The sequence below is a fragment of the Aquarana catesbeiana genome, linkage group LG12 (genome assembly GCF_042186555.1).
Source record: "Aquarana catesbeiana isolate 2022-GZ linkage group LG12, ASM4218655v1, whole genome shotgun sequence".
NCBI lineage: Eukaryota > Metazoa > Chordata > Amphibia > Anura > Ranidae > Aquarana > Aquarana catesbeiana.
This window is the reverse complement of record NC_133335.1, coordinates 16,914,950-16,941,210: the sequence shown is the minus strand read 5'-3', so window position 1 is coordinate 16,941,210 and position 26,261 is coordinate 16,914,950. Positions and strand designations below refer to the sequence as shown.

The following is a 26,261-nucleotide window of genomic DNA, read 5'->3' as shown; positions in this document are numbered from 1 at the left end:
CACATGTAACAAGCAGTAATTTTTGGTAGAAAATTACTTAGAACCCCCCCAAACATTTTATATTATTTTTAAAGTAGAGGCCCTAGAAAATAAATTGGTGGGTGTTGCAATTTTTTTATGTCATATGGTATTTGCGCAGCGGTTTTTTCAAATGCATTTTTTTTTTTAAAAATACACTTTGTTGAATATTAATGCAAAAAAATACAATACATAACATAGCAATAATCATTGTGTTCTCTTGGAAGTGAGGGCCGCCCGGTCCCCACCTCCAGCAGAACACGATAGCTCCATTGGAGGGATTCCTGCAACCCAGGGCTGCAGGAAAGAAAATCACATAAACTGTGTCCTGCCTACAATAAAGCAAACAGTCACCCTACAGCTACTGGTCAGCTGTAAGAGCCCCGAGTTTGAGAGATTTAATGGGAGCAACACTTGGGAACTGAATTAGCATATAATCAGAATGCTGTGAATAAATCCTGGATCAACAACATTTTTTATTTCCGAGACAGCCTTAGTCCCCCTTTATTTTGTAAAGGCTAATTTTACAGACTATAGGGACCCCTGAGTTTCCTTACCCTGACTCTCTCACTGAAGCTCAGAACAGACTGCTCCATGTCCTTCAACTTTTGCCTTGTGACATCTTCTGATCTGATCAAATCTAGGACGTCCTCCATCCGACTTGCTAATGAATCTCTTTTGTCACTTTCTGCACCTCCAGACGTCTGCTCCTCATCCCCTGGATTCTCTTCTAGAACGATTATGTTGGTTAGGCTCTCCCCTATTGGCTCTGCTGTGGTGTCTTCGTCAAACTCCAGCTTTGTGGGTTTCATGGTCTGGTGTGTGTAGTGGTTGGGTGTCTCTTTTAGAATGTCCAGAGTCTCATGGCTCTGTGGTTGGTCGCCTCTGTCAAGGTGGGACTCGTTTCTCAGTTCTGGGGTGGAAGAATAAGGCAGGGTGTCCCCGCAGGAGGATGGTGGACTGGGATGTGTGGTGGGCTCATCCTCGTTCTCCTCCAGGTTCCGTAGGCTCTCCACGCTGTTCAGTTCTGTGGTGGTCTCCACACTTTTGCGGCTCCTGAGAAGGCCACTGCTGGCCAGATAGCTCAGTATGTATGGGGTCTGGATATCCTTATCCAGGGACGGGTAGGTGCTGTCCAGGTCACTTTGCTGGAGGAAAGACAAAACCCAATGAGCATGACATCTAAGAAACGTGTAAAAACAATATCTAAGTTACTGTGTCTTCCTTTTAACAAACGTTTAGGACCATATTTTTGGAACCAATTAAAGAAAAAGCAATGTAACATTTCCATCTTTTTTTATAGAAAATATCTATTCTGATAGTTTTCCTATTTGTTTTATTTTCCATGTATCCTGACTGTTAAAGCTGAACCCCAACCAACACTTTTTGAAGAAGAGATACTGTTTATGTACCCATTAGGGAGATTTTCCCTCCCTTTCTGTGTGGTCACTGAGCCAGATATAGTATTCTGAATCTCCCAAACCTTGGGCACTAGTAATAATAAAACATTTTTCAAAGTAGATGAAGGCAGGGGGAGAACTTTGTTGAGTTTTTACGTGTCACCATTGGGATTACCTCATTTCCTGTCGGACAGCAGAAAAGGAAGTGACTTAAAAAGCTCCTCATCAGAGACAAAGATGGAAATAAGAACCCCTCCTCGTGCTAACCAAAACCAATAAATACATTTTGGCAGGCGTTGACCCCCCAGAAATAGAGGCCATAAACCTGGCAGGGCCCTGAAAAGTCCATCAACCTACACTAATCCTTATATCTCAGCATTCTGTACCCTGCTTCTCTGACCGCAAGCTGTGCTTACATCATAATTACATCATACATTGTGATTTGCTATCTTACCTTCTAGGGCTTAAAGTATAACTAAGAGGCAAACTTTTTTTTCAGTTTTTTTTTTCAGTTTTGGACAGAGTAGAAAGGGATTAGAACACCTGTCAGTTTTTATTACATTCTTTGCCCCTGTTAGGGAGATTCACTCTATTTATTTGTCTTGTTTACCTTTTTCGTTGAAGGTGAAAGTAAAAGAAAAGCCCAGATTTTTGGTTGTTCCCAGAAAAGTAATTGAGGAGAAATCCCCAAGGAATTCCATTAATTTGCAGGGATTTCGTCTCACTTCCTGTTTGGCTTTGGGACAGGAAGTGAAGGGAAATCTCCGTAATGGGTCACAGGTGGCGAACAAAAATATGACAGGGGTTATAACCCTCCCTTATTCTATCCAAAATGAAAAAAAAAGTTTTGCCTATAGTTCTACTAGGCTCACGCAGATAAACTGCGGCAGAATGGCTCTCCTGGTTGAAATCCTGTATATATATATATGGCTTTGCCCAGGAGAGCCACCAGAGGGTGCGTGCCCGCTGCACAACGGGGGACCCGATGCGCGTTGATGGCGGGCGCAATTGCCGCCGGCCACGCACGATCGCGTGCACGAGAACCAATTCGGGGATTTGTGTGTGTTAACACACAAATCCCTGTGCTGTCAGAGGAGAGAAGGCAGATCGTGTGTTCCTACAAAGTAGGGACAGCGATCTGTCATCTTTCCTAGTTAGTCCCATCCCCCCACAGTTAGAACACAGTGAGGGAACACACAGTTGACCCCTTGATCACCCCCTAGTGTTAACCCCTTCCCTGCCAGTGACATTTATACAGTAATCAGTGAATTTTTATATCATTGATCGCTCTATAAATGTCAATGGTCCCAAAAATGTGTCAAAAGTCTCTGATCTGTCCGCCGCAATTTAGCAATACCGCTAAAAATCCCAGATCACTGCCATTACTAGTAACAAAAAAAAAAAAAAGCCATAAAAATGCCATAAATCTTTCCCATAGTTTGTAGACTCTATAACTTTTGCGCAAACCAATCAATATACGCTTAGTGTGATTTTTTTTACCCAAAATATGTAGAAGAATATATATTGGCCTAAACTGATGAAGAAATTTGTTTTTTTTTTTTAATCTGGGGGATATTTTTGACAGTCTTTTTTTGTTTATAGCGCAAAAAATAAAAACTGCAGAGGTGATCAAATACCACCAAAAGAAAGCTCTATTTGTGGGGGAAAAAAGGACGCAAATTTTGTTTGGGTACAGCATTGCATGACCGCGCAATTGTCAGTTAAAGCAACGCAGTGCCAAATTGTAAAAAGTGCTCTGGTCAGGAAGGGGGTAAAATCTTCCGGGGCTGAAGTGGTTAAGGAAAAAGGGCTGGCAATGCAAAATATATTATTCAAAGCTGATCTCCAGGAAAGCTGCAAAATACACGGATGAATTACATGGGGATACATCCAGTCCTGAGATTTACACAACACTGTCATATAGCATAGGCCACCTTGTTGTTACAAAACACAGCTTGGTCACTTTCCCACTCCCAGGCTGTGACTGGACAATGGCAAAAGTATGGGGTACAATACTCCAAAGATCTGAATCTGAACGCCAGGTAGAGGCTCATCCTTTGCACCACAGACTGCCCAAATCCAAAGGAAAAGACTAGCTGCACACCAAAGAAAATTTCTATGGTGGTAAATGTATTCATCTGGACAACATGAACAGAGAGTACCCACCCGGGACCTACTCCACTGACATATTTCACCCACAAAGCTGGACCTAATCTCTCTACAATTAAAGAGGTATTAGATCAATTTTTTAAACTGCTGACAGGTACGGCTTTTATGACAGAAGAGACTGTGTCATAAATGTTCCCCCTGTCTGTCAGCTGTAATGTACACGGAGCTGCACATGGGCATTAATGGCACTTTTTTTTTTACTGAGTTTACTACCACTTTAAGCCCAGCCTACTAGGAGGTCACCGGTGGGGACTCTCTGTTGCCTGGATGAATAAATTTACCAACGTTTGAATTTTCTTTGGCCTGCAGACAGACTTTTCCTTTGGATTTGTGTGTCTGGACAGTAATAAAGAAGCAACAGACAGATGAGTTTTTTTTCTCTGCTCTCTCCTCTTATCAGCATGTTTTGTTTTTTTTTCTCAGTTCAAAGTGGAACTAAACCCAAGAATTTTAGACCCCTTTCACACCGAGCCGTCCTGGGTGTCAGCGGTAAAGCGACGCTATTTTTAGTGCCAATTTACCGTAGTTTTAGCGGCGCTATTCGGCCGCTAGCGGGGTGGTTTTAACCCCCCGCTAGCGGCCGAAAAGGGGTTAAATCCGCCCACAAAACGATGCCGGAATGGGGAGCAGCGGGTGGAGGAGCGGTGAGTTAACCGCTCCAAAGAAGCTGCTGGCAGGATTTTTTCTGATGCCCTGCCAGCACACCGCTACAGTGTGAAAGCCCTCGGTCTAGGAGGGTTTAGTTCAGCCTCTTTCACACTGAGACCTCTTTCACACTGAGGCGCGTTTTAGCGCTAGAATTAGAACCTGAAAAGCGCCTCTTAAGCCACCCCAGTGTGAAAGCCCGAGTGCTTTCACACTGGGGCGGTGCGCTTGCAGGACGGGAAAAAAAAGTCCTGCAACACGGGCGCTATTAACCCTTTCTTCCGCCACTAGCAGGGGTTAAAAGCGCCCCACTAACGGCGGAAAAGCACCGCTATAATATCGGTAGAGCGCCGCTAGGATTTACCGCTAATGACCACACCGCCCCAGTGTGAAAGGAGTCTAAAGCGGAACTAAACCCCAAAGAATTTAACAGTTTCAAAAAACAGTTACATACCCGGAACGTGCCAGGAATGTAACTGTCATATTGGCTGTGTTCTCAACAAAACTGTCAAACCATGCAATGGCTGATGTCATAACTGCTCACATGTGCAGCATCATGGGCAGCTGAAGATCAAGATCAAGAGGCCAAGATGGTAGCTTCCTTGGCTGAAAACAATAGGAAGGTTTAGCTCCACTTTAATAGATAGTGTTCCGAAAATGACAGAGCTCAAGAGTTATTGGTTCATTTTGGCACACAAGGGCGTGGCATTTCACCACCTCTATGAGTGAAACCGCTGATAATACTCACAATGTAGAACTTGTCGCGGAAGCTAGGCGTGTTGGGCGGAGTCCAGTGGTACATAGACACTCTCCGGGCGCTTGATGATAACTTGTTGCTTATTCCTGGTGTGGATAGGACTTTGTTGCTGTCAAACGGGCTGGAGATAAACCAAAATACGAATGAAGGAAGTACAATGGAGAATATTTTTTTCATAAAAAGTTACACAAGTCTTATTTCATGTTCGTTAGATTGTAAGCTCCTGTGGTCAGGCTTCTTTCACAGTTTAGGTTATGTTAACCCTTGCATGTTCCTTGGGACCAGGGGTGGGGAGGAGGGGCGGTTGCCCTGGGCGCAATGGTTTATTGCAGGGGTGGGGGTGCCCTGACCCTAAATTTAAGAGAGGTGGGGGGGGGGGGTATTTTGGCATCTTTGCCCTGGGCACTGGATGACCTTCTCCCGGCACTGCTTGGGACCTCCCTAGATTGTACAACGCTGCAGAATATGATGGTTCTGTATAATAGGACCATAATAAATCTACCCTACTGGGAAAGTATTAGTAGGTGACACACAATGACACATGACCCTTAAAGGACAATGCCACATAAAACTGGTATATCAGTTTTGGCTTAGCATCTGAAATACAAATTACTCCATGGTTTCTTGGACATTTTGAAGATGCCAGTACTGAGATTTTCCCCTGCAGGGATTTGCGTCTTCACATCATCACACATTGTTGATGTGAAGGTGTCACACGCTTACTGGGCCGAGGGTGTCACAGTCCCACTGGTCTCCTTATTTGTTTACTAAATATTAAAGATCAACTCCAGCCAATATTTTACCTTTGCTATGATGGAGTAGGAAAGAATTAGCTCTTCTGTCAGGTTTTCATTGCCATATGGCTCTCTGTTGGGAAGTTTTGCCCTCTCTTCCTGTCCAGGTGACACCACGACAAATTCAAACCATTTAGCTATTCTACTAAGAATGTGTTATTATGTGCGTGTCCCTTTTTCACCCTATTCATACTTGTACCCCATGTTTTCCCATGATAACCTTTCAAAGTAGTTAATGCACTACTTTGGTCTGACCTTTGTGCAACTTGAGGGCCATAGACTTCAATGTTAAAGTTGCATGAAAGTCGTACCTGAATGTTAAACATGCAACAGTGGGTCCGACTTTGCAGAAGGACATGAAGTCAAATGCAAGTCGCACCCATCCAATGTTGTGTCAAAGTTGAATCACGGTTGCTCCAAAGTAGCCAGACCTTGGAGTTGTACAATTGTGAATGGGGATTTCCCTTCATGTCCTGCCAGGAGGTGTAAAATCTCTCCACTGGGGACAAAGACATTAATACATTCTTAGTAGAGTGAGGAAGGGTTAAAAAACTTACAATGTTCTGATTGCACTCTCCACCTTCCTGTCCTGGTGGCAACCACTCCCCACATTTCGGGTACATTTGTCACATGGACAGGAAGTGAGGGAAAATGTCCCCAATGGATGGACAAAAATAAAACCTGGCAGAAAATGTAACTCTTCCCTGCTCTGTCCAAAATCTTAAAAGATGTTGGCTGGAGTTAGGATTTACTAAGAACCCATCATGGGTGTGACCAGGGCCGGTGCTAGACTAATTTGCACTCTAGGCAAGACCAGCTTCTTGCAATTGCCACCCAGTCAGCAATGTTATATCTGTGAAGAAACATAGGAGATAAAAAACCTTGAGTAACAGAGATAGTGTGCAGGGAAATGCAGTCCCTAAAGTAACAAAAGGCTGTCACAGGCTTACCAGTCCAACTGCCAAAATCCAGGCAAAGAAACAAAGGGTAGTACCACCAATGTTTCCACAATGACCTGCCAAGCCGCCCTATATACTCCCCATAGAAGAGAACGCCCACACTAGTTCCTAGGGTTGCCACCTCATCCCTTTAAACCCGAACACATATGAATTACACAGGTTCTGAGGCTAATTTGATGCCGATAGGGCACCAAGTGAGTTTAATTACCACCTTAATCAGCCACAGAACCTGTGTAATTCATGTGTGTTCGGGTTTAAAGGGATGAGGTGGCAACCCTAACGGTCCCCCATCCGGTGAGCAGCACTTGCCCTGGTCCAAGACCCACAGTTCAACTGTGTATGCGCAAGATGGTCGATCACGCATGACCAGCAAAACCGATGACTGCCGCTGCCCTCTTCAAAGACGCTAGGCACCAGAGTCAACAGAGAAAGCAGGACAACCTGTCCGCAGGACCCTGAAGACCCAGGCATCCAAAGAGCTTGAAGGGGTCACAGGAACACCTACCAAAGGAAGAAACAGAGGAGTGAAACCCACACCAGACCACACCGAGCACTCTCTCTCTCTCTCTCTCTCTCTCTCTCTCTATATATATATATATAAAAACATACAATGACAGGGACTACTGTATGTCAAGGTCAAACAGTACGAACCAGCAGCTGTGACTGTGCCCCAGTTCGTCAAGCAGTAGCGCCAGCCCTGGGGTGCGACAATCTTGTATTAGCTGTGGCAGTTGGGGCAGAGCTGAGAGTCCCAGCGAAGTTATCTCTGCAGTTCTGTATACAAAGCAGTCATGTATTTGAACCCTGACACTAATCAATCAAACCCAAAATATCAGTTTTGATGGAACTAACCTAAAACTATAGTCAATACCAGGATTTCTCAACCAGGGTTCCTCCAGAGGTTGCTAAGCGTTCCATGAGCACTGTGCAATTTCTGCCTCTCAGATAAGTTCTCATTGACACCATTGATCTATTTTATCTATCTGTAATGGGGTAATTCTTCCCAATGACCACAAGTGTAAGGAGCATTCTTATTCTTCCCACTGACCATCACGGGTTGTAGATATAGTCATTTTATGCAGGGGTTCCCTGAGGTCGGAAAGTTATTTCAAGGGTTCCTCCTTATTGAAAAGATTGAGAAAGGCTGCGCTATACTGAGCTGAATAGAAAAGCAGTGATTTTTGCTAAGGCTGGAGAGCAGGCCCCAGCCATGGAGGACGATCGATCATGAATACCAGCAGCTGGGAGTTCTCAATGGTAAGTGTGGTCAGGGGATGCCAAGAACACAAGCTGCCTTTTCTCACTACAAGTTGGAAACCATAAACTGACTTTCATGTAATCTGCTAAACACCACGAATGAGAACAGTCGTCAGGACACACGGCTCCCTTCCTGCTCCGCTTTGAATCACGCCAAACACATCAGATGGAGCGTGAGTCGGTGAATTAGGAGAGCGGGATGTGCAAAGTACAAATATTTGTATGTAATGCAGATCAAAGTCAAGCGACACACTCTCCGCTGACCAATATATAAACCATAAAGAGGAAGGTCGCTCCTTCCTCTATTCAGGCTGAAACGTGTCGGGGAGATCAGACAGGTGGCTGGATACAAAGATGTGATTGGTTTCTGCCTTGCAGGAGTGACTGCAAATGGATCGACATTGACAGACAGACAGAGAAAGACAGGCTGTACGGGTCTGGGCTGTCAGTACCTGCTGGGAGTCGTACTCTATAACTGATACAGTTCAAAAATCCCAGCCAGTGGTGCATGCTGGGGGTTGTAGTCTATAAAGAATTGGGAGTTGTATTCTAGAACTGATCCAGATCAATAATCCAAGCCAGTGGTGCATGCTGTGAGTTGTAGTCTATTAAAAATTTGAGAGTTGTATTCTAGAACTGATCCAGATCAATAATCCAAGCCAGTGGTGCATGCTGGGAGTTGTAGTCTATAAAGAATTGGGAGTTGTATTCTAGAACTTATCCAGATCAATAATCCGAGCCAGTGGTGCATGCTGGGAGTTGTAGTCTATAAAGAATTGGGAGTTGTATTCTAGAACTGATACAGGTCAATAATCCGAGCCAGTGGTGCATGCTGGGAGTTGTAGCCCTTAAAGAATTGGGAGCTGTACTCTGTAACTGATCCAGATCAATAACCCCAGCCAGTGGTGCATGCTGGGAGTTGAAGTCCTTAAACCATTGGGAGTTGTACTCTTTAACTGATCCAGGTAAATAATCCCAGCCAGTGGTACATGCTGGGAGTTGTAGCCTATAAAGGATTGGGAGTTGTTTTCTATAACTGATCCAGATCAATAATCCCAGCCAGTGGTGCAAGGTGGTAGTTGAAGTCCTTAAACCATTAGGAGTTGAACTCTAACTGATCCAGATCAATAATGTCAGCATATGGTGCAAACTGGGAGTTGTAGTCTATAAAGGATTGGGAGTTGTTCTCTATAACTGATCCATATCAATAATCCCAGCCAGTGTTGCAAGCTGGGAGTTGTAGTCCTTAAAGCATTGGGAGTTGTACTCTATAACTGATCCAGATCAATAATCCCAGCCAGTGGTGCATGCTGGGAGTTGCAGCCCTTAAAGGATATGTGCCGATCAATAATCTTATTAGGGATAAAGACTGGCCCCCGGCCTTCCCTTCAGTCTTGCTCAGTTGTACAGGTTGCTCTCCTGGACTGAATTTGCGTATTCTGATTTTACCGCACACTGTGAACTTCTCACAATGTGCATTAGAAGCTGAAGCAAATCATAGAGCCCGCCTCATTCCCTGCCTGCCGCAGGTAGAAGGAAGCCTTTCCTCAGTCTTCCCTCCACCTAGTGATCAGACTGAAATGTTGTATCTTTGCAGCAAGTCACAGCAGGGGCTGCACAGCCAAGAAATGTACAGACATCAGGAATTACATGATTGTGTCATCCCTGAGTAGACAGCGACCTAAAATGATGCCTGATTAAAGGTGGCGCTGCCCCTCCGGAGAGAAAAGCAGATGAAGGCATCGTTAGGGGGGAGTACTGTTATCTGAGAGGTGTTACATAGGCAAATTACTGAGCACACTGCTCTCAGCAATAAAACATAAATCTGATGACAGGTCCTCTTTAATACAGGACAGAGATAGACATCTATAGGGCAGCTGTAGAAATAACAGTTCAGGATACAAGACACGGGCCGGTAATGAGGAAACATCTCGCCGTACATCTACAGCACGCGCATTGCCGATGACCAGGAACCAGGAAGTATCAGAGCCCCTTCTGGTCACAGCGCTGATATTTTTGGCCGCGATGTATATTTAGTTAATGTAATCCAGCACGCTCTCTCAGCGGCAGGGGGGCAAAATGTAGCTTGCCATGTTGGCGTCTGCGGGGAGCGCACTTCAAAGGTCGGAGGGAAGGTGGCCGCTGCCCATCCTCCACTTTGCTAGAATGTCAAAAAGCCCCCCCCCCATTAATATGCAACAATGGACACTCGAAACCGCACTGCGGTCGGAACGTGGTACCCGCTGTATTCTGCACATGCCATCACTTAATAATCTGGATTACCTCCAGGGATGCAACCGAGGAGAATCAGAAGACTTGAGCAATGGCTTGATTGAGCACAGATGAAAAGTTTAACCCATCACATGACCTACTGAGAAGATACGGCCGTCTCGGTCCCCATTGGAGAGATTCCTCTCACGTCTTGTACCAGTGACCACACAGGAAGAAAGGGAGACTCTCCCCAAGGGGGACACAAATGGTTTTCACTAGGATTCCACTTTAAAGGGTCAGTCTACCTAAAAACTGATATTTTAGTATTGGATGGAGGCTGAAGAGTTAGGCCCCATTTACACGGGGTGTGTACAGTGCCTTATATCCCTTGAAGTTTTCCACATTTTGTCATGTTACAACCAAAAACGTAAATGTGTTTTATTGGGATTTTATGTGATAGACCAACACAAAGTGGCACATAATTGTGAAGTTGAAGGAAAATGACAAATGGTTTTCAAAGTATTTTTACAAATAAATATGTAAAAAGTGGGGGGGTACATTTGTATTCAGCCCCCCTAAGTCAATACTTTGTAGAACCGCCTTTCACTGCAATTACAGCTGCAAGTCTTTTTGGGGATGTCTCCACCAGCTTTGCACATCTAGAGAGTGACATTTTTTGCCCATTCTTCTTTACAAAATATCTCAAGCTCTGTCAGATTGGATGGAGAGCGTCTGTGAACAGCAATTTTCAAATCTTGCCACAGATTCTCAATTGGATTTAGGTCTGGACTTTGACTGGACCATTCTAACACATGAATATGCTTTGATCTAAACCATTCCATTGTAGCTCTGGCTGTATGTTTCGGGTCGTTGTCCTGCTGGAAGGTGAACCTCCACCCCAGTCTCAAGTCTTTTGCAGACTAACAGGTTTTCCTCTAAGATTGCCCTGTATTTGGCTCCATCCATCTTCCCATCACCTCTGACCATCTTCCCTGTCCCTGCTGAAGAAAAGCATCCCCACAACATGATGCTGCCACCACCATGTTTCACAGTGGGGATGGTGTGTTCAGGGTGATGTGCAGTGTTAGTTTTCCACCACACAGAGTTTTGCTTTTAGGCCAAAAAGTTCAATTTTGGTCTCATCTGACCAGAGCATCTTCTTTCGTGTTTGCTGTGTCCCCCACATGTTCTCCCGCAAACGGGACTTCTTATGACTTTCTTTCAACAATGTCTTTCTTCTTGTCACTCTTCCATAAAGGGCAGATTTGTGGAGTGCACGACCAATAGTTGTCCTGTGGACAGATTCTCCCACCTGAGCTGTGGATCTCTGCAGCTCCTCCAGAGTTACCATGGACCTCTTGGCTCTTCTCTGATGAATGTTCTCCTTGCCCGCCCTGTCAGTTTAGGTGGACGGCCATGTCTTGGTAGGTTTGCAGTTGTGCCATACTCTTTCCATTTTCGGATGATGGATTGAACAGAGCTCCGTGAGATGTTCAAAGCTTAGGAGATTTTTGTTATAACCTAACCCTGCTTTAAATCTCTCCACAACTTTATCCCTGACCTGTCTGGGGTGTCCCTTGGCCTTCATGATGCTGTTTGTTCACTAAGGTTTTCTAACAGACCTCTGAGGGCTTCACTGAACAGCTGTATTTATACGGAGATTAAATTACACACAGGCGGACTCTATTTACTAATTAGGTGACTTCTGAAGGCAATTGGTTCCACTACATTTTAGTTAGGGGTATCACAGTAAGGGGGGCTGAATACAAATGCACGCCACACTTTTCAGATATTTATTTGTAAAAAGAAATGAATACCATTTATCTCCACTTCACAACTATGTGCCACTTTATGTTGGTCTATCACATAAAATGCCAATAAAATACATTTACGTTTTTGGTTATAACACGAGAATAATTTCAAGGGGTATGAATACTTTTTCAAGGCACTGTACAGTTTCTGTCAATTTGAGGGCCGTGTTTACCCACATGGGAATGCACAGGTGTGTCATACATCCCTGTGCAGGCAGTTCTGTTCATGTCCATTGGGACGCAGGGGCTGCATGGGCACAGAGGATGCCTCCAATTTGACATCCGTGCACACTGTCTGCATTTGGGGCTGTGCACCCGCAAGGATGTCTGTTGAAATACAGAATTGTATTATGTGCAACAACTACTGTACATCAGTATTTAGTAGAGATATATTCTTCAACCAGTAGATGGCAGTGTTTTTAAAAGGGGTTGTAAATCCCTATGCATTAAGGTGAAAAAACACCTGGCAGTGACCGGCCCCCCAGCCCCCCCGTTTTACTCACCTGAGCCCTGGAATTTCCCACGGCGGGGACGCGCTCTTCCTCTGCCCGGGCATCTCAGCTCTTGATTGGATAGATTGATAGCAGCGCAGCCATTGGCTCCTGTCAATCAAATCAAATGACGTGGAGCCAGGGGCAGGGCCCAGTCTGGCATTCTGCGTCTATGGATGCAGAATGTTAGACTCAGGAGCGCGCCCGCAAGGTAACCCCCCGGGAGAGCGCTTCTCCTAGGGGGTTATACGATGCGGGGAGGAGCCATCAGTGCCGCCGGGGGACCCCAGAAGAGGATGATCGGGGCTACTCTGTGCAAAACGAACTGCACAGTGGAGGTAAGTATGACATGTTTATTATTTAAAAAAAAACAAACTCGAAGCTTTACAATCACTTTAAGTTTGTAGCTGCATCTATGATCAAACTCTATGTCTTTTCTCTGAATAAAGTTCCTGTTTCATGTCTGCAGTTAAGCAGTAAAGCCCATGTGCACTGCGCGCTGTCTGTCTGTTAAAGGGTTATACATACAGAATTTCTAAAAATGTAAAATTGGGAGCACTGCCTCTGCCTCCCAATGGACATGAATAGGACAGCCTGCAAAGGGATGTATGACACACCTGTGCATCTCCATTCAGGCGAACATAGCCCTCACATGGACATACGGGCTCCACCATTGAATACAGGTAATACAGGTATACAACCATTACTTTTCTTTGGCTTAAAGGAATATTCCCTCTATGATGTGCGCTCTTCTCAATCCAGAGCACTAAGAGTAATTTCGGTCTGTTTCCTCCTTTCTCTGCTTTCAGCATGAATCACTTCTGGTGATTTTTCCTGACACCAAGAGAAAAATGGTGACAGGGGAGGGCACAGCCTGTGATTGGCAGCCTCAACACTGTATCTGTGTGCTGGGTAAGGGGGGGGGTGTCCCTTCCCTCCAATCTGCTTCCAGAGCTCTCCTCAATGTAACTTCCGCTCTCCATCCCCTGCTTTTCAGAGCTGAGAGATCCTATGTAAATTCTGCAGTTAGAATGGATGTAGGTGAAGAGGGATATAGATAAACAGGTACAACTTATATAGGAGGATATGTTTCATCTCTGTGTATCACCTGAGGCCAGTCACTTCACTGGGTATAGGTAAGGTTTTACAACCACTGTAATTGCTTTTTAAATTATAGAGAACTCCCATGCTAAGGTGATCAGAGAGAGAACCACCACCATAGCAGGGTAGTTCTTCCCATGAAATCACCAAGGTGTACAAGTTGTAGATAGGTGCTTCAGCAAGTCAAACTCCACCTAAAACCAGGATATTAATGTTGAGTGCCTTGACCCTCTCTCCTCTTAACAGCGATATCTGTTATAGCTACACATGGAATCTGGGGCTTGGCTTTCTAATACAGGTAGACAACCCGAAAGTAAAATTTGCTGGGAGTTTTGCTGTTTCAGTACATATTTGTAGGCAGGTGCAGTCTGTACTCCCCACTGTAGGTGGCGCTCAACCGAAGCAGCAATGCAGAAGGGAAAGGAAGACGTGAAGAACTTGGTTCCTCTATGACTTCCTGTGGTCACTAGGGGGATGGCTGTCCGATTAGTCGCTGGTGTCCCACATGACCTCGGCAGCCATCTTGGGTCAAGACAGAGTCTATTCAAGACCCTGGCTCCCGGATTTGCCGTGCTTTGTGTGAGTGACTAGTGTAGGGACAGGTTCCCCGTCTGGCATGGACAGAGCAGAGTAGCAGAGAGAAGCTCCAGAGAAATAGAAAAAGTGCAGGGACAACTCTATCCCAATGAAGGAAGCCTCCCATTTGGGTGTAGACCGGCTAGGCCGCATTCCCCCTTCTCATTGCAGAAGCTGTAGACATCATCTCAGGGTATGCTCCTCTGCTACAGTTTCGGAAGTAGCTCTGGTCGGCAGAGCCTACCCACCAGGCCTAGTTGTACTTTGTTGGGACTTCCTTAATACATTGTTATCTCTTATCTCGTCTTCTGTGTAATCTTTGCTTGCCAACACGCCACGCTGCAGCCTACCCACATATAGAGGACTCGCTCTCTAGTGTCTATCTCTATACAGGCAGTAAGTCAACATCCCTGCTAAACATTTTCTGGTCCTCAATTATACATGATGTTGTAAAGTGCCAACCAACATTACGGGGCCAAAGCGATGGAGAATGTCAGTGCCACGGTAATGAAAAAAATAAAATAGTCTATGTTACCTTCAAGGGATTAGCAAACACAGGCTTGGATGCATTAGCTAACTGTAGCCCTGGCAGTCCTGGTCTGCATTTGATCCTCTACCGGCTAATTCTTGATTCATTTTGCTGGTTGACAACCAAGAATCTCAAGCTGTAATCTCCAATGACCAATGTCCACGCAATGGCCTGGCATGCATCTGATCCCCTGGAACATCCCATATTCATTTAGACATTTTACTTTCTGCAGAATAACTATGAGCACCAGTGACAGCAATGTGAGATGGGAGCAGATATCTGATCTGCAGTCCAAACCCCAGGAGAGGAATAGACTTCCAACGGAGTGTGGCCAGACAACGCACTGCTTCCTAAACACACAACTTCAGAAAACAGACCCACCGACTACAACCTGATACTTATCTCATCAGACACAATAAGACAAACAAAGAGAAGAGGAACAAAGTCCCACAAATGGTGAGGATGAAGATATATTATTCAAGATATGTAGAACATATTCTGCAACGCTCTATAGAGAACACCGAGCCAGTCACATCAGTCTCTGTACCAGAGGAGCTTACACTCTTATGTCCCCCCCACAGTCACGCACTATTATTATACATTTATAAAGCTCTGACATATACTGCAGTGCTGTACAGAGAACACTGAGCCAGTCACATCAGTCTCTGTACCAGAGGAGCTTACACTCTAATACCCCCCCCCCATAGTCAAACACTATTATTATTATACATTTGTATAGCTCTGACATATACCGCAGTGTTGTACAGAGAGCACAAAGCCAGTCACATCACAGGACAGGCGGGGGGGGGGGGTGTAAAGGGGTATTTTTCCACTCTTCATAAAATTCCCCTTAATCGTAAAATTAAATCTTTAAATATTCACATTTATTCATAAAATAGAAGGAATGTGAAGAATGTTCCGATGCGAAGTGGCGTAATATCAGTTTAGTTTGTAAGCTGGGACATCTCAGGGCCTTCTGGCTGAATCTTCTGAACTCGGTTTCACCATTAGGAGTCCAGCACAGCTGCGATCGAGGAATGATGCCGTCGAAGGAACGCGCTGCGCTCATACAAGTCATGGAAAAAGATGTGCTAGACGCGGCTTTGGCCCCTCCATGAGTAGAGGAGTCTGGGTGATGGATCACTGGGATTTAATCATGGAACAGAGTGTGCCTGCTGGAGCGATCCTCACATTGTGGATAAACCTATGTGACATTAAATAAAAGAGGACGGTGCAGGGGAGGGAGACGTGGCCTATTTAGGTTGAAGAATATATCATGTAAACCAGGGCTGTACAAATCCCAGGAGCCAGAACACCATGTGACCTTAACACAAGAGAACCATCCTTCTCCTAAATAAGATTCTGAGATCTTCAGAGAAGGATGCAGTAGGAACCTTGCTGAAGGAATCAGTTGGTTTAATCAAGCAAAGATCATCGTGTAGGAATAGGGAAAGAAGGGGGAAACATACCAGAAAAGATCACTAAACAATAGAAAGTCTTTTTGTCAGAATTGTCGGATCTATTTTTCAGACAATTGTAGGCCAGGGCAACTCTAACAATTGTGGACACGTCATTGTCCCAGAACACTGACAACACACTGGCACTTAGGGGTCCAAAACAATGACGCACAGACACTTGGGGGTCCAAAACAATGACACACTGGCACTTAGGGGTCCCATGACAATGACACATTGACACATGGGGGGGTCACAGAACAAGGACGCACTGACACTTGGGGGGGGGTCACAAAACAATGATATACTGACACTTGGGGTCCCAGAACAATGACACTCGAGAGTCCAATGACATTGAGACGCTGATACACGGGGAGGAGGAGGTCACACCAAAAGGTCACGCTGACACTTGGGGGGGGGGGGGCATGTCACAGAACAAAGATATACTGACACTTGGGAGTCCAGAATAATGACAAACTGACACTTGGGGGTCCAAATCATTGACATGCTAAAACAAGGGGGTCCAGATCAATGACACATGGGGATTCAAAAACAATGCCACACTGACAGTTGGGGTCCCAGATCGCTGACACTTGGGGGTCCAGTTAAATGACAAACTGACACTTGAGGGCCCATAACAATGACACACTGACACTTGGGGGCCCAGAACAATGACACACTGACACTTGGGGGCCCAGAACAATGACACACTGACACTTGGGGGCCCAGAACAATGACACACTGACACTTGGGGGCCCAGAACAATGACACACTGACACTTGGGGGCCCAGAACAATGACATGATGACACTTCGGGGACCAGTTCAATCACACACTGACACTTGGGGGCCCAGAACAATGACATGATGACACTTGGGGGTCCAGTTCAATGACACACTGACACTTGGGGGCCCAGAACAATGACATGATGACACTTGGGGGTCCAGTTCAATGACACACTGACACTTGGGGGCCCAGAACAATGACATGATGACACTTGGGGGTCCAGTTCAATCACACACTGACACTTGGGGGCCCAGAACAATGACATGATGACACTTGGGGGCCCAGAACAATGACACACTGACACTTGGGGGCCCAGAACAATGACATGATGACACTTCGGGGACCAGTTCAATCACACACTGACACTTGGGGGCCCAGAACAATGACATGATGACACTTGGGGGTCCAGTTCAATGACACACTGACACTTGGGGGCCCAGAACAATGACATGATGACACTTGGGGGTCCAGTTCAATGACACACTGACACTTGGGGTGCCCAAAAAAATGACACGCTGAGACATGGGGGTCTCATAACCGCCATATCTACAGTCAGCATATAAACAGTTGCAAACAAAGTAACGTCTGAATATGGCAGATTGTCATGGCAGACACAACACTACACATGCCTGACATCTACATGTAAACTGATTTCATATGGAATTCTCACTACCACACAAGACTTGGAACTCTTAATTAACACCTTACCCCGGACACAGAATACACAAATAAACAAGAAAACTTGGCATGCCAGAACGATGACATCCAGATTACTTAGCAAGAGGCTGAATATAAATAAACCCGTCCTATCCCTGACATGCTGCCACTATTACAAACCTGGGGGCCCCAACCATGTCCGTTCTCATCTGAACGCTTGGCAATGCTATGATGTGTATGAAAACGCTTTATGATCAGTTTTAAATGATTGTCGTTTTATTCCAAAACGAAGCAGCCATGTTACGAAAATCTCAGATCATCGTCTAAGGCAGGGGTCTCCAAACTTTGTGGTCAAAGGGCCAGTTTACTGTTCTTCAAACTTTAGGGGGGCCGGACTGCAGCCAGCTGAAACAGAAAATGTTGTGGTGTCAGTAGAAGTAATCAGTGTCCCCTCTTTGCTATTAGGGGGAGGAATAGTACCCCATCATTAGTGTCAGTATGAGGAATAGTGCCCCATCATTGGTGTCAGTGGGAGGAATAGTACTCCATCATTTGTGTCAGTGGGAGGAATAGTGCCCCATCATTTGTGTCAGTATGAGGAATAGTGCCCCATCATTGGTGTCAGTGGGAGGAATAGTACTCCATCATTTGTGTCAGTGGGAGGAATAGTGCCTCATCATTGGTGTCAGTGGGAGGAATAATACCCCATTGTTAGTGTCAGTATGAGAAATAGTGCAGCATCATTGGTGTCAGTCGGAGGAATAGTGCCCCATCATTGGTGTCAGTCGGAGGAATAGTGCCCCATCATTGGTGTCAGTCGGAGGAATAGTGCCCCATCATTGGTGTCAGTCGGAGGAATAGTGCCCCATCATTGGTGTCAGTCGAAGGAATAGTGCCCCATCATTGGTGTCAGTCGGAGGAATAGTGCCCCGATGTCTGTGTCAGTGGGAGGAACTATGCTCCATTGTTGCTGACACTGGGGGGGGGGGGGATAATGCCCAAAGGGCCAGATAAAACACAATATAGTCATGAAATCGCTAAATTTTATATTTTTTGTAATTATCTGTGGGATGTGGTGCCTTGAGCCTCGGATTTCCAGTTGATTTTATAATTGTTTTTGCACTAAGGAAACAATATTCAGCCATTGAAATCGTATTTTCAACCTGCACCCTTCATGACAGGTTCACTTTAGAGATTGTTGTTGGCAAATTGTGAACAAAGGTGGAGTTGGGTTTTAAGCATAAAAAGCTATTACTATATACTTCACCCCCCGGTAGTTCTCAGCTCTTCTGCTCCATTATATAAAAAGAAAGTCAACAACATAAAGGCAACAACCCATAATAACCGTGGAGGGTGGGCAGGGCTGGGAACACAGGGGCAGCGTCTTTCATCCCACCAAGAGAAGCTCTTGGCCGATGTGCCTAGGCACCATTCATTCCAAACTGACATAAAAGATAGAGATTACAAGTCATGACATTTTTAAAACTCAATTTCTTGGATTTTGCTCTCCTACTCTCACACTAAAGCAGATGGATTTCCCCACTTTATAAACCTTTCAGCCAGAGCTGACGCTTCCTGTCACACTGGAGGGTTAAAGGCAGCGTGTTGAATCTGCAAATGCCGTTTCCTGAGTCAGCGGGACATCTCGCATTATTTGTGTTGGAGGAGATATCGGAGGCACTCCATGTACAGAATGTATAATTTATCGGCACAATGCTAAGCGTGCTCCACAGGGAGGGCCTGAAATAAGCGTTGCCCCGTGGAGAGGCGCAGGGACTTTTTTTGTGCGATCCGTGCCGGGAACAAACTTTACAATTCTTCCAACAACATCAGTGCTGGGAAACGATTCTGGCGCTTGACGGTAAAACAAGGCGCAGCCGCCAACGCGATGTTCTGCTGTTTGTATTGAGCGCAATGACGTCAGGCCATCAATCATTGTCTAATCACAGAAGATGCTGGAAAGGGAAAATAAATATTATCTTTTTATAGGGTCCCGAGACAAATATTTCTCTTAATTTTATTAATGCATTTGAAGATATTTGGTATACTGTCCAAGGAAATGCCAGAAGTCAGCATTTTGGACACATATAGGTAATCTGCCTGATGTTCCTTCACCTAAGCACTGCTTGTGAAGTCCAGGTCACCACAATGCATAAAATTAGCCAGCCTGCTGTTCAGACGTTGTGTTCCTAAGACAGGATTTTACCATTCAGGTCATGGTGAGTGGCCATAACTAACCCAAAAACCCTACATTAAAACACAGAGAGCTACAGTATTGTCTACCCAAAACAAATATTACCCAGCCACCGGTTTATAGACAAGATACATCCTAAATATAGAACCATTTATCCAACTGTCCATCCCCAGCCTCTGGTTTATAGACCAGATACATCCTAAATATAGAACCATTTATACCATTGTCCATCCAAAGCCTCTGATTTATAGACCAGATACATCCTAAATATAGAGCCATTTATTTAACTGTCCATCCACAGCCTCTGGTTTATAGACCAGATACATTCTAAATATAGAACCATTTATCCCACTGTCTATCCACAGCCTCTGGTTTATAGACCAGATACATCCTAAATATAGAACCATTTATACCACTGTCCATCCACAGCCTCTGGTTTATAGACCGGATACATCCTAAATATAGAGCCATTTATCCAACTGTCCATCCACAGCCTCTGGTTTATAGACCAGATACATCCTAAATATAGAGTCATTTATCCAACTGTCTATCCACAGCCTCTGGTTTATAGACCAGATACATCCTAAATATATAGCCATTTATACCATTGTCCATCCACAGCCTCTGGTTTATAGACCGGATACATCCTAAATATAGAACCATTTATCCAACTGTCTATCCACAGCCTCTGGTTTATAGACCAGATACATCCTAAATATAGAGTCATGTATCCAACTGTCCATCCACAGCCTCTGGTTTATAGACCGGATACATCCTAAATATAGAACCATTTATCCAACTGTCTTTCCAGAGCCTCTAGTTTATAGAACAGATACATCTTAAATATTAAACCATTTATCCCACTGTCCATCCACAGCCTCTGGTTTATAGACCAGATACATCCTAAATATAGAACCATTTATCCAACTGCCTGTCGAGAGCCTCTGGTTTATAGACCAAATACATCCTAAATATAGAACCATTTATCCAACTGTTCATCCAGAGCCTCTGTTTTATAAAACATATACATCCTAATTATAGAACCATTTATCCAACTGCCCATCCGGAGCCCCTGGTTTATAGACCAGATACATCCTAAATATAGAACCATTTATCCAACTGTTCATCCAGAGCCTCTGTTTTATAAACCAGATAGATCCAAATTATAGAACCATTTATCCAACTGTCCATCCAGAGCATCTGGTTTATAGACCAGATACATCCTAAATATAGAGCCATTTATTCAACTGTCCATCTGTCCACCCACAGCCTCTGGTTTATAGACCAGATACATCTTAAATATAGATACATTCATGCAATTGTCCACCAAGAAGTGTTGGTTAATATCCCAGATACATCCTAAATACAAAGCAACTTATCTATACATCCATCAAAAGCCACTGGTTTATAGAGCACATACAGCCTAAATAAAGAACCATTTATCCCTAAACTGTCCCTAAAGGGTGACCAGCAGTAGCCTCCATATATTTCTCATGGCAGGCTGACATTCCAGCCCATAGACTTACTACGAATGGACTAATGGAAAGCTTACCAGCATGGCTGTTATGAGGCACTATGAGGGTTCCTATCCGGAACTGGAGGCTGCCATTGTCTAAGTTACAACTTGTGGGTCCAGCACACCTCTGCAGCACCATGGACAGTCTCTTGTGAGTCCCAGACCAAGCAATGTCAGGTGATGACAACCTAAAGCGTTAGATAGACTATGCCAGAGAACAGGTTTATCTATGACATGTTCAGGTAGAACGGTTTATTTTTCTAATCTAAGAATACATAAAGATGGATTTCGTTACAGCGGAGTTTCAGCCATGTAAGAATGGTTCCCGTGTCCATCGATGCAATGTTATTGAGGAGAGGGAAATCTAGAAGCCGTAACGGTGGACTCGTCCTGTGTGTCTCTGCTTTGGCAGCTGTTATCCCCCATAATTCCTGCACATCTGGAATCCTGACTTCATGTGTTGTATTGTATGTAGATTACCTATTCCATGGCTTCTAAGTCAGCCACCAGATGCTTCCTCTTCTCTGGCTGAAGCCTCTTTAATTACTCATCGTAGCTCTGTTTAATGCTCCCTGTCAGCTGTTACTCTGTGACCCTACAAGTCTGTTACCTCTCAATAAACATACATGACGGGATGTTCTTATAGGCAGGCAGGTAAGCAACTTCATGACTGAATGTATACATCTGTATATTATTAAATATGACAAGGGCTTCCTACAGACCAGGAGGAATAAAACAAATGTCACTGGATCTAATCGAATCTGACCTTAAATTTCTATACATACAGATTTGGGGGGAGTATACAGAGCCAATAGACCAACCTTAAAGTATATTCAAGTCCAAGAACAAAAATGTAACATATTGCAGTTTACTGGTCCTTGGATGTGGTAGTTGCATTCGTTGTTTCTTATTTCAGGCTAATGCCGTGTACACAAGGGCGGACTTTTCGACATCAAAGGTCCAACGGTCTTTCCGACGGACTCTCTAACGAATGGACTTGCCTACACACGATCACACCAAAGTCCGAATGATTCGAAGGTGATGACGTACGTCCGGACTAAAATAAGGAAGTTCATAGCCAGTAGCCAATAGCTGCCCTAGTGTCGGTTTTGGTCCGTCGGACGAGCATACAGACGAGCGGATTTCTCGATAGGAACTGGGTCTGGCGGAGTTCCGGCGGAAAGATTTGAAACATGTTCCAAATCTAAAGTCTGTCTGATTTTCGATAGAAAAAGTCAGCTGAAGGTCTGATGAAGCCCACACACGGTCGAATTGTCCAATGGATTTGTTCCGTCGGACCACTCCGGTCGAAAAGTCCACCCGTGTGTACACGGCATAAGAACATTTTCAGCAAGTACAGACAATACCAGAAATGCAGTGTCCTTGTCACTTCTTGTGTGCCGAAAAGACAGAATAAACAATGTTATCTCTCTTTTGTAAATTATTGATCCCATCAGTTCATCATATAATGGTAATGAACAAAAGCAGATGTGTTTGAAGTCCACAGCCTGGGTGACAAACACGGCTGCCCTATAGATAGAATGAAGAATTTAGTGCAGCCATCCAGGACCAGGAAGTCTGTAAAGCCCGGTACACACAAGAAGTTTTTTTTTTTCATTTAACGCAGCAGGCTGAACAAAAAAAACTGAGAGATGGCTGTACTAACACAAGTGATGTTAGTGTGACAATCTTCCCCGCTGTGCTACTGTGTTCTAAAAGGCGGACCGCCCCCCTGCCAGAACACACTGGTCAGCGCTCACAGCCACTGGCTCCCAACTCTGAACAGATGCCGGTCAGATGGTGGTTTTCCAGCACGCCCGGTCAACACAACTAGCTTCTGTCGGACAGGCGGCTGTACACACGAGCTGAAAATCGTCCGGTTTCTGCTGAACCGGCTGATTTTGAAAATTTTTCGGCCCATGTGTACCCAGTTTGCATCATCAGTTCAAGTAAAAAGGAAAAGGAAAAATGCCTGAAAGAAAACTAATGCAGCCACCACAACTAAGGCCTGGAAAGCTTCAATGTAATACATTTTTGTTTTTGGGCTGAATATCCTACCTACCATGGAGCCAATGCTATCTTATTCATCCATTAAAGCTTCTAATCCACTCCCTGGTCATCTCCTGCCTCGACTACTGCAACTCCCTCCTCATTGGCTTACCTCTAAATAGGCTATCCCCACTTCAGTCCATCATGAACGCTGCTGCCAGACTCATCCACCTCACAAACCGCTCAGTGTCTGCTATACCCCTCTCTGCCAATCCCTCCACTGGCTGCCACTCAGTCACCGAATTAAATTTAAGATACTAACTATAATTTACAAAGCCATCCACAACCTGGCCCCCAGCTACATCTCTAATCTAGTCTCAAAATACCAACCTAATCGTTCTCTTCGCTCCTCCCAACACCTCCTTCCCTCAAACTCCCTTGTCACCTCATGCCATGCTCGCCTTCAAGACTTCTTCAGAGCCTCTCCCATCCTCTGGAATGCTATACCCTAATCCGTTCTATTTTCTCCTACTTTATCCACTTTCAGACGATCCCTGAAAACTCATCTCTTCAGAGAAGCCTATCTGGCCCCCACCTAACAACTGTACATTTATCTTCTCAGTCAGCACATCGCCCACAGTTATTACCTCTTGTATCTCTTGACCTTCTCTCTTATGCCCCGTACACATGGTCGGATTTTCCGTCGGAACATGTGTGATAGGACCTTGTTGTCGGAAATTCCGACCATGTGTGGGCTCCATCACACATTTTCCATCGGATTTTCCAACACACAAAGTTTGATGCCCCTTACACACGGTCGGATTTTCTGACAAAAAATGTGTGATAGGACCTTGTTGTCGGAAATTCCGACCGTGTGTGGGTTCCACCACACATTTTCCATCGGATTTTTCGACACACAAAGTTTGAGAGCTTGCTATAAAATTTTCCGACAACAAAATCCGTTGTCGGAATTTCCGATCGTGTGTACACAAATCCGAAGCACAAAGTGCCACGCATGCTCAGAATAAATAAAGAGATGAAAGCTATTGGCTACTGCCCCGTTTATAGTCCCGACGTACGTGTTTTACGTCACCGCGTTCAGAATGATCGGATTTTCCGACAACTTTGTGTGACTGTGTGTATGCAAGACAAGTTTGAGCCAACTTCCGTCGGAAAAAATCCATGGATTTTGTTGTCGGAATGTCCGATCAATGTCCGACCACGTGTACAGGGTATGAGAGCAGTATATAAAATTTTCCGACAACAAAATCGGTTGTCGGAAATTCCGATCGTGTGTACACAAATCCGACGGACAAAGTGCCACGCATGCTCAGAATAAATAAAGAGATGAAAGCTATTGGCTACTGCCCCGTTTATAGTCCCGACGTACGCGTTTTACGTCACCGCGTTTAGAACGATCATATTTTCCGACAACTTTGTGTGACCGTGTGTATGCAAGACAAGTTTGAGCCAACATCCGTCGGAAAAAATCCTAGGATTTTGTTGTCGGAATGTCCGAACAAAGTCAGACCGTGTGTACGGGGCATTAGACTGTAAGCTCTAAGGAGCAGAGCCCTCTGATTCCTACTGTATTAAAGTGTATTGTATTTGTACTGTCTACTCTCAAGTTGTAAAGTGCTACGTAAACTGTTGGTGCTATATAAATCCTGTATAATAATAATAATAATAATAATATTAATTTATACACACCATTAATATTCTACACATTTGTTTTAGATCTGACATGTTCTGCAGTGCTTAACAAAGAACCCTGAGCCAGACACATCAGTCTCTGTACCAGAGGAGCTTACACTCTAATGTCCCCCCACAGTCACACTATTATTATTAAACTTTTGCAGCATTATTATGACATATACGGCAGTACTGTACAGAGAACACTAAGGTGTCTGTTTATAAAACAGAGATCAGCCGTGATCCTCAGGATCACGGCTGATCTCTGGGGTGTACCAGTTTATGTAGCTGAGATAAGGAGCAGAATCTCCTCTTCTCATCACAGTACATGACCGTTCTGTCACAAACGGACAGTTTTTAAAAGTGAGATCTGAAGATTTCACAGCCGTTACACTGAAATATCTCCCTTCCAGATTCACCAGCTCAGAGGTGGAGAATCTGGGAGAGAAGCTGGCGCACTTAGAGGAAGAAGGCTTCTTTCTTCCTATTATCAGCACCAGTGGGTTAAAAATGAATATTAACAACATATATACAAGTATATATATATATATATATATATATATATATATATATATATATATATATATATATACATATTGTAATAGTGAGAGTCTCTGTCGCTATAAAAATGGGGTTAAAGTGGAAATAGGGTATGCACATTTGCTTGAGGCAAGGCTTCAGAGCATAAATGTGGACTGGAGAAAACTGCTTTTGCAGCTTTCTCCAGGTTTTGAGATCCACCAGCAGATTGACTGGTCAGGTGTGTGTTGGGCTATTTGTAGACACCTGACCATAGTTCTGGGCTCCACCCTCCCGAGGAGTCCAGGCAAGCAAGGGAGAAGTGTGCATGTCTGCACAGGTCTGTCAGAGTAGACAGAGGGTTCAAGCCTATGGGCTGGAAAAGGAAGCTGGAAAAGAGTGCTGAGGTACTGGGTGTACAGGAAATCTGTTATAGAGCCGAGAGGGCTGAAGCATAAGTTTGAGCAGCAGTGCTGCTAAAGAGAGCCAGGTGGCTTGGTATTTCTGATTGAACTTACATTGTTGCTGTGGAAAGCTGAAACCCCTGTGTGGGCAACACTTCTGTTATCGGACATTTTCTTTCTTTAATAAAAGTGGGCCGACAAGCCCTTAAAACTGCGTATCTGGCGTGGACTCGGCTCACTGGTAAGCTCTACCTTTAAGCTAAACCAACCCCCGATGTTACAAGTGGTGGAGAATGCGGGCAGAAGACGGTGGAATCCGGGTCCTTGCTCCAC

The 26,261-nt window shown here is 44.7% G+C and overlaps 1 protein-coding gene across 3 annotated transcripts in view; it reads right to left on the bottom strand.

The window, feature by feature from the left end:
- Positions 1-26,261, bottom strand: part of RIPOR3 (RIPOR family member 3) — a 194,614-nt gene that overhangs the window by 30,862 nt on the left and 137,491 nt on the right. For all 3 annotated transcript variants that reach the window (XM_073607263.1, XM_073607261.1, XM_073607262.1), the window contains exons 12-13: positions 4,981-5,110; positions 576-1,166 (exon numbers count right to left, since the gene is read on the bottom strand). In XM_073607263.1, the coding sequence (XP_073463364.1) occupies positions 576-1,166; positions 4,981-5,110 (721 nt within the window). The remainder of the gene's footprint in view (positions 1-575; positions 1,167-4,980; positions 5,111-26,261) is intronic.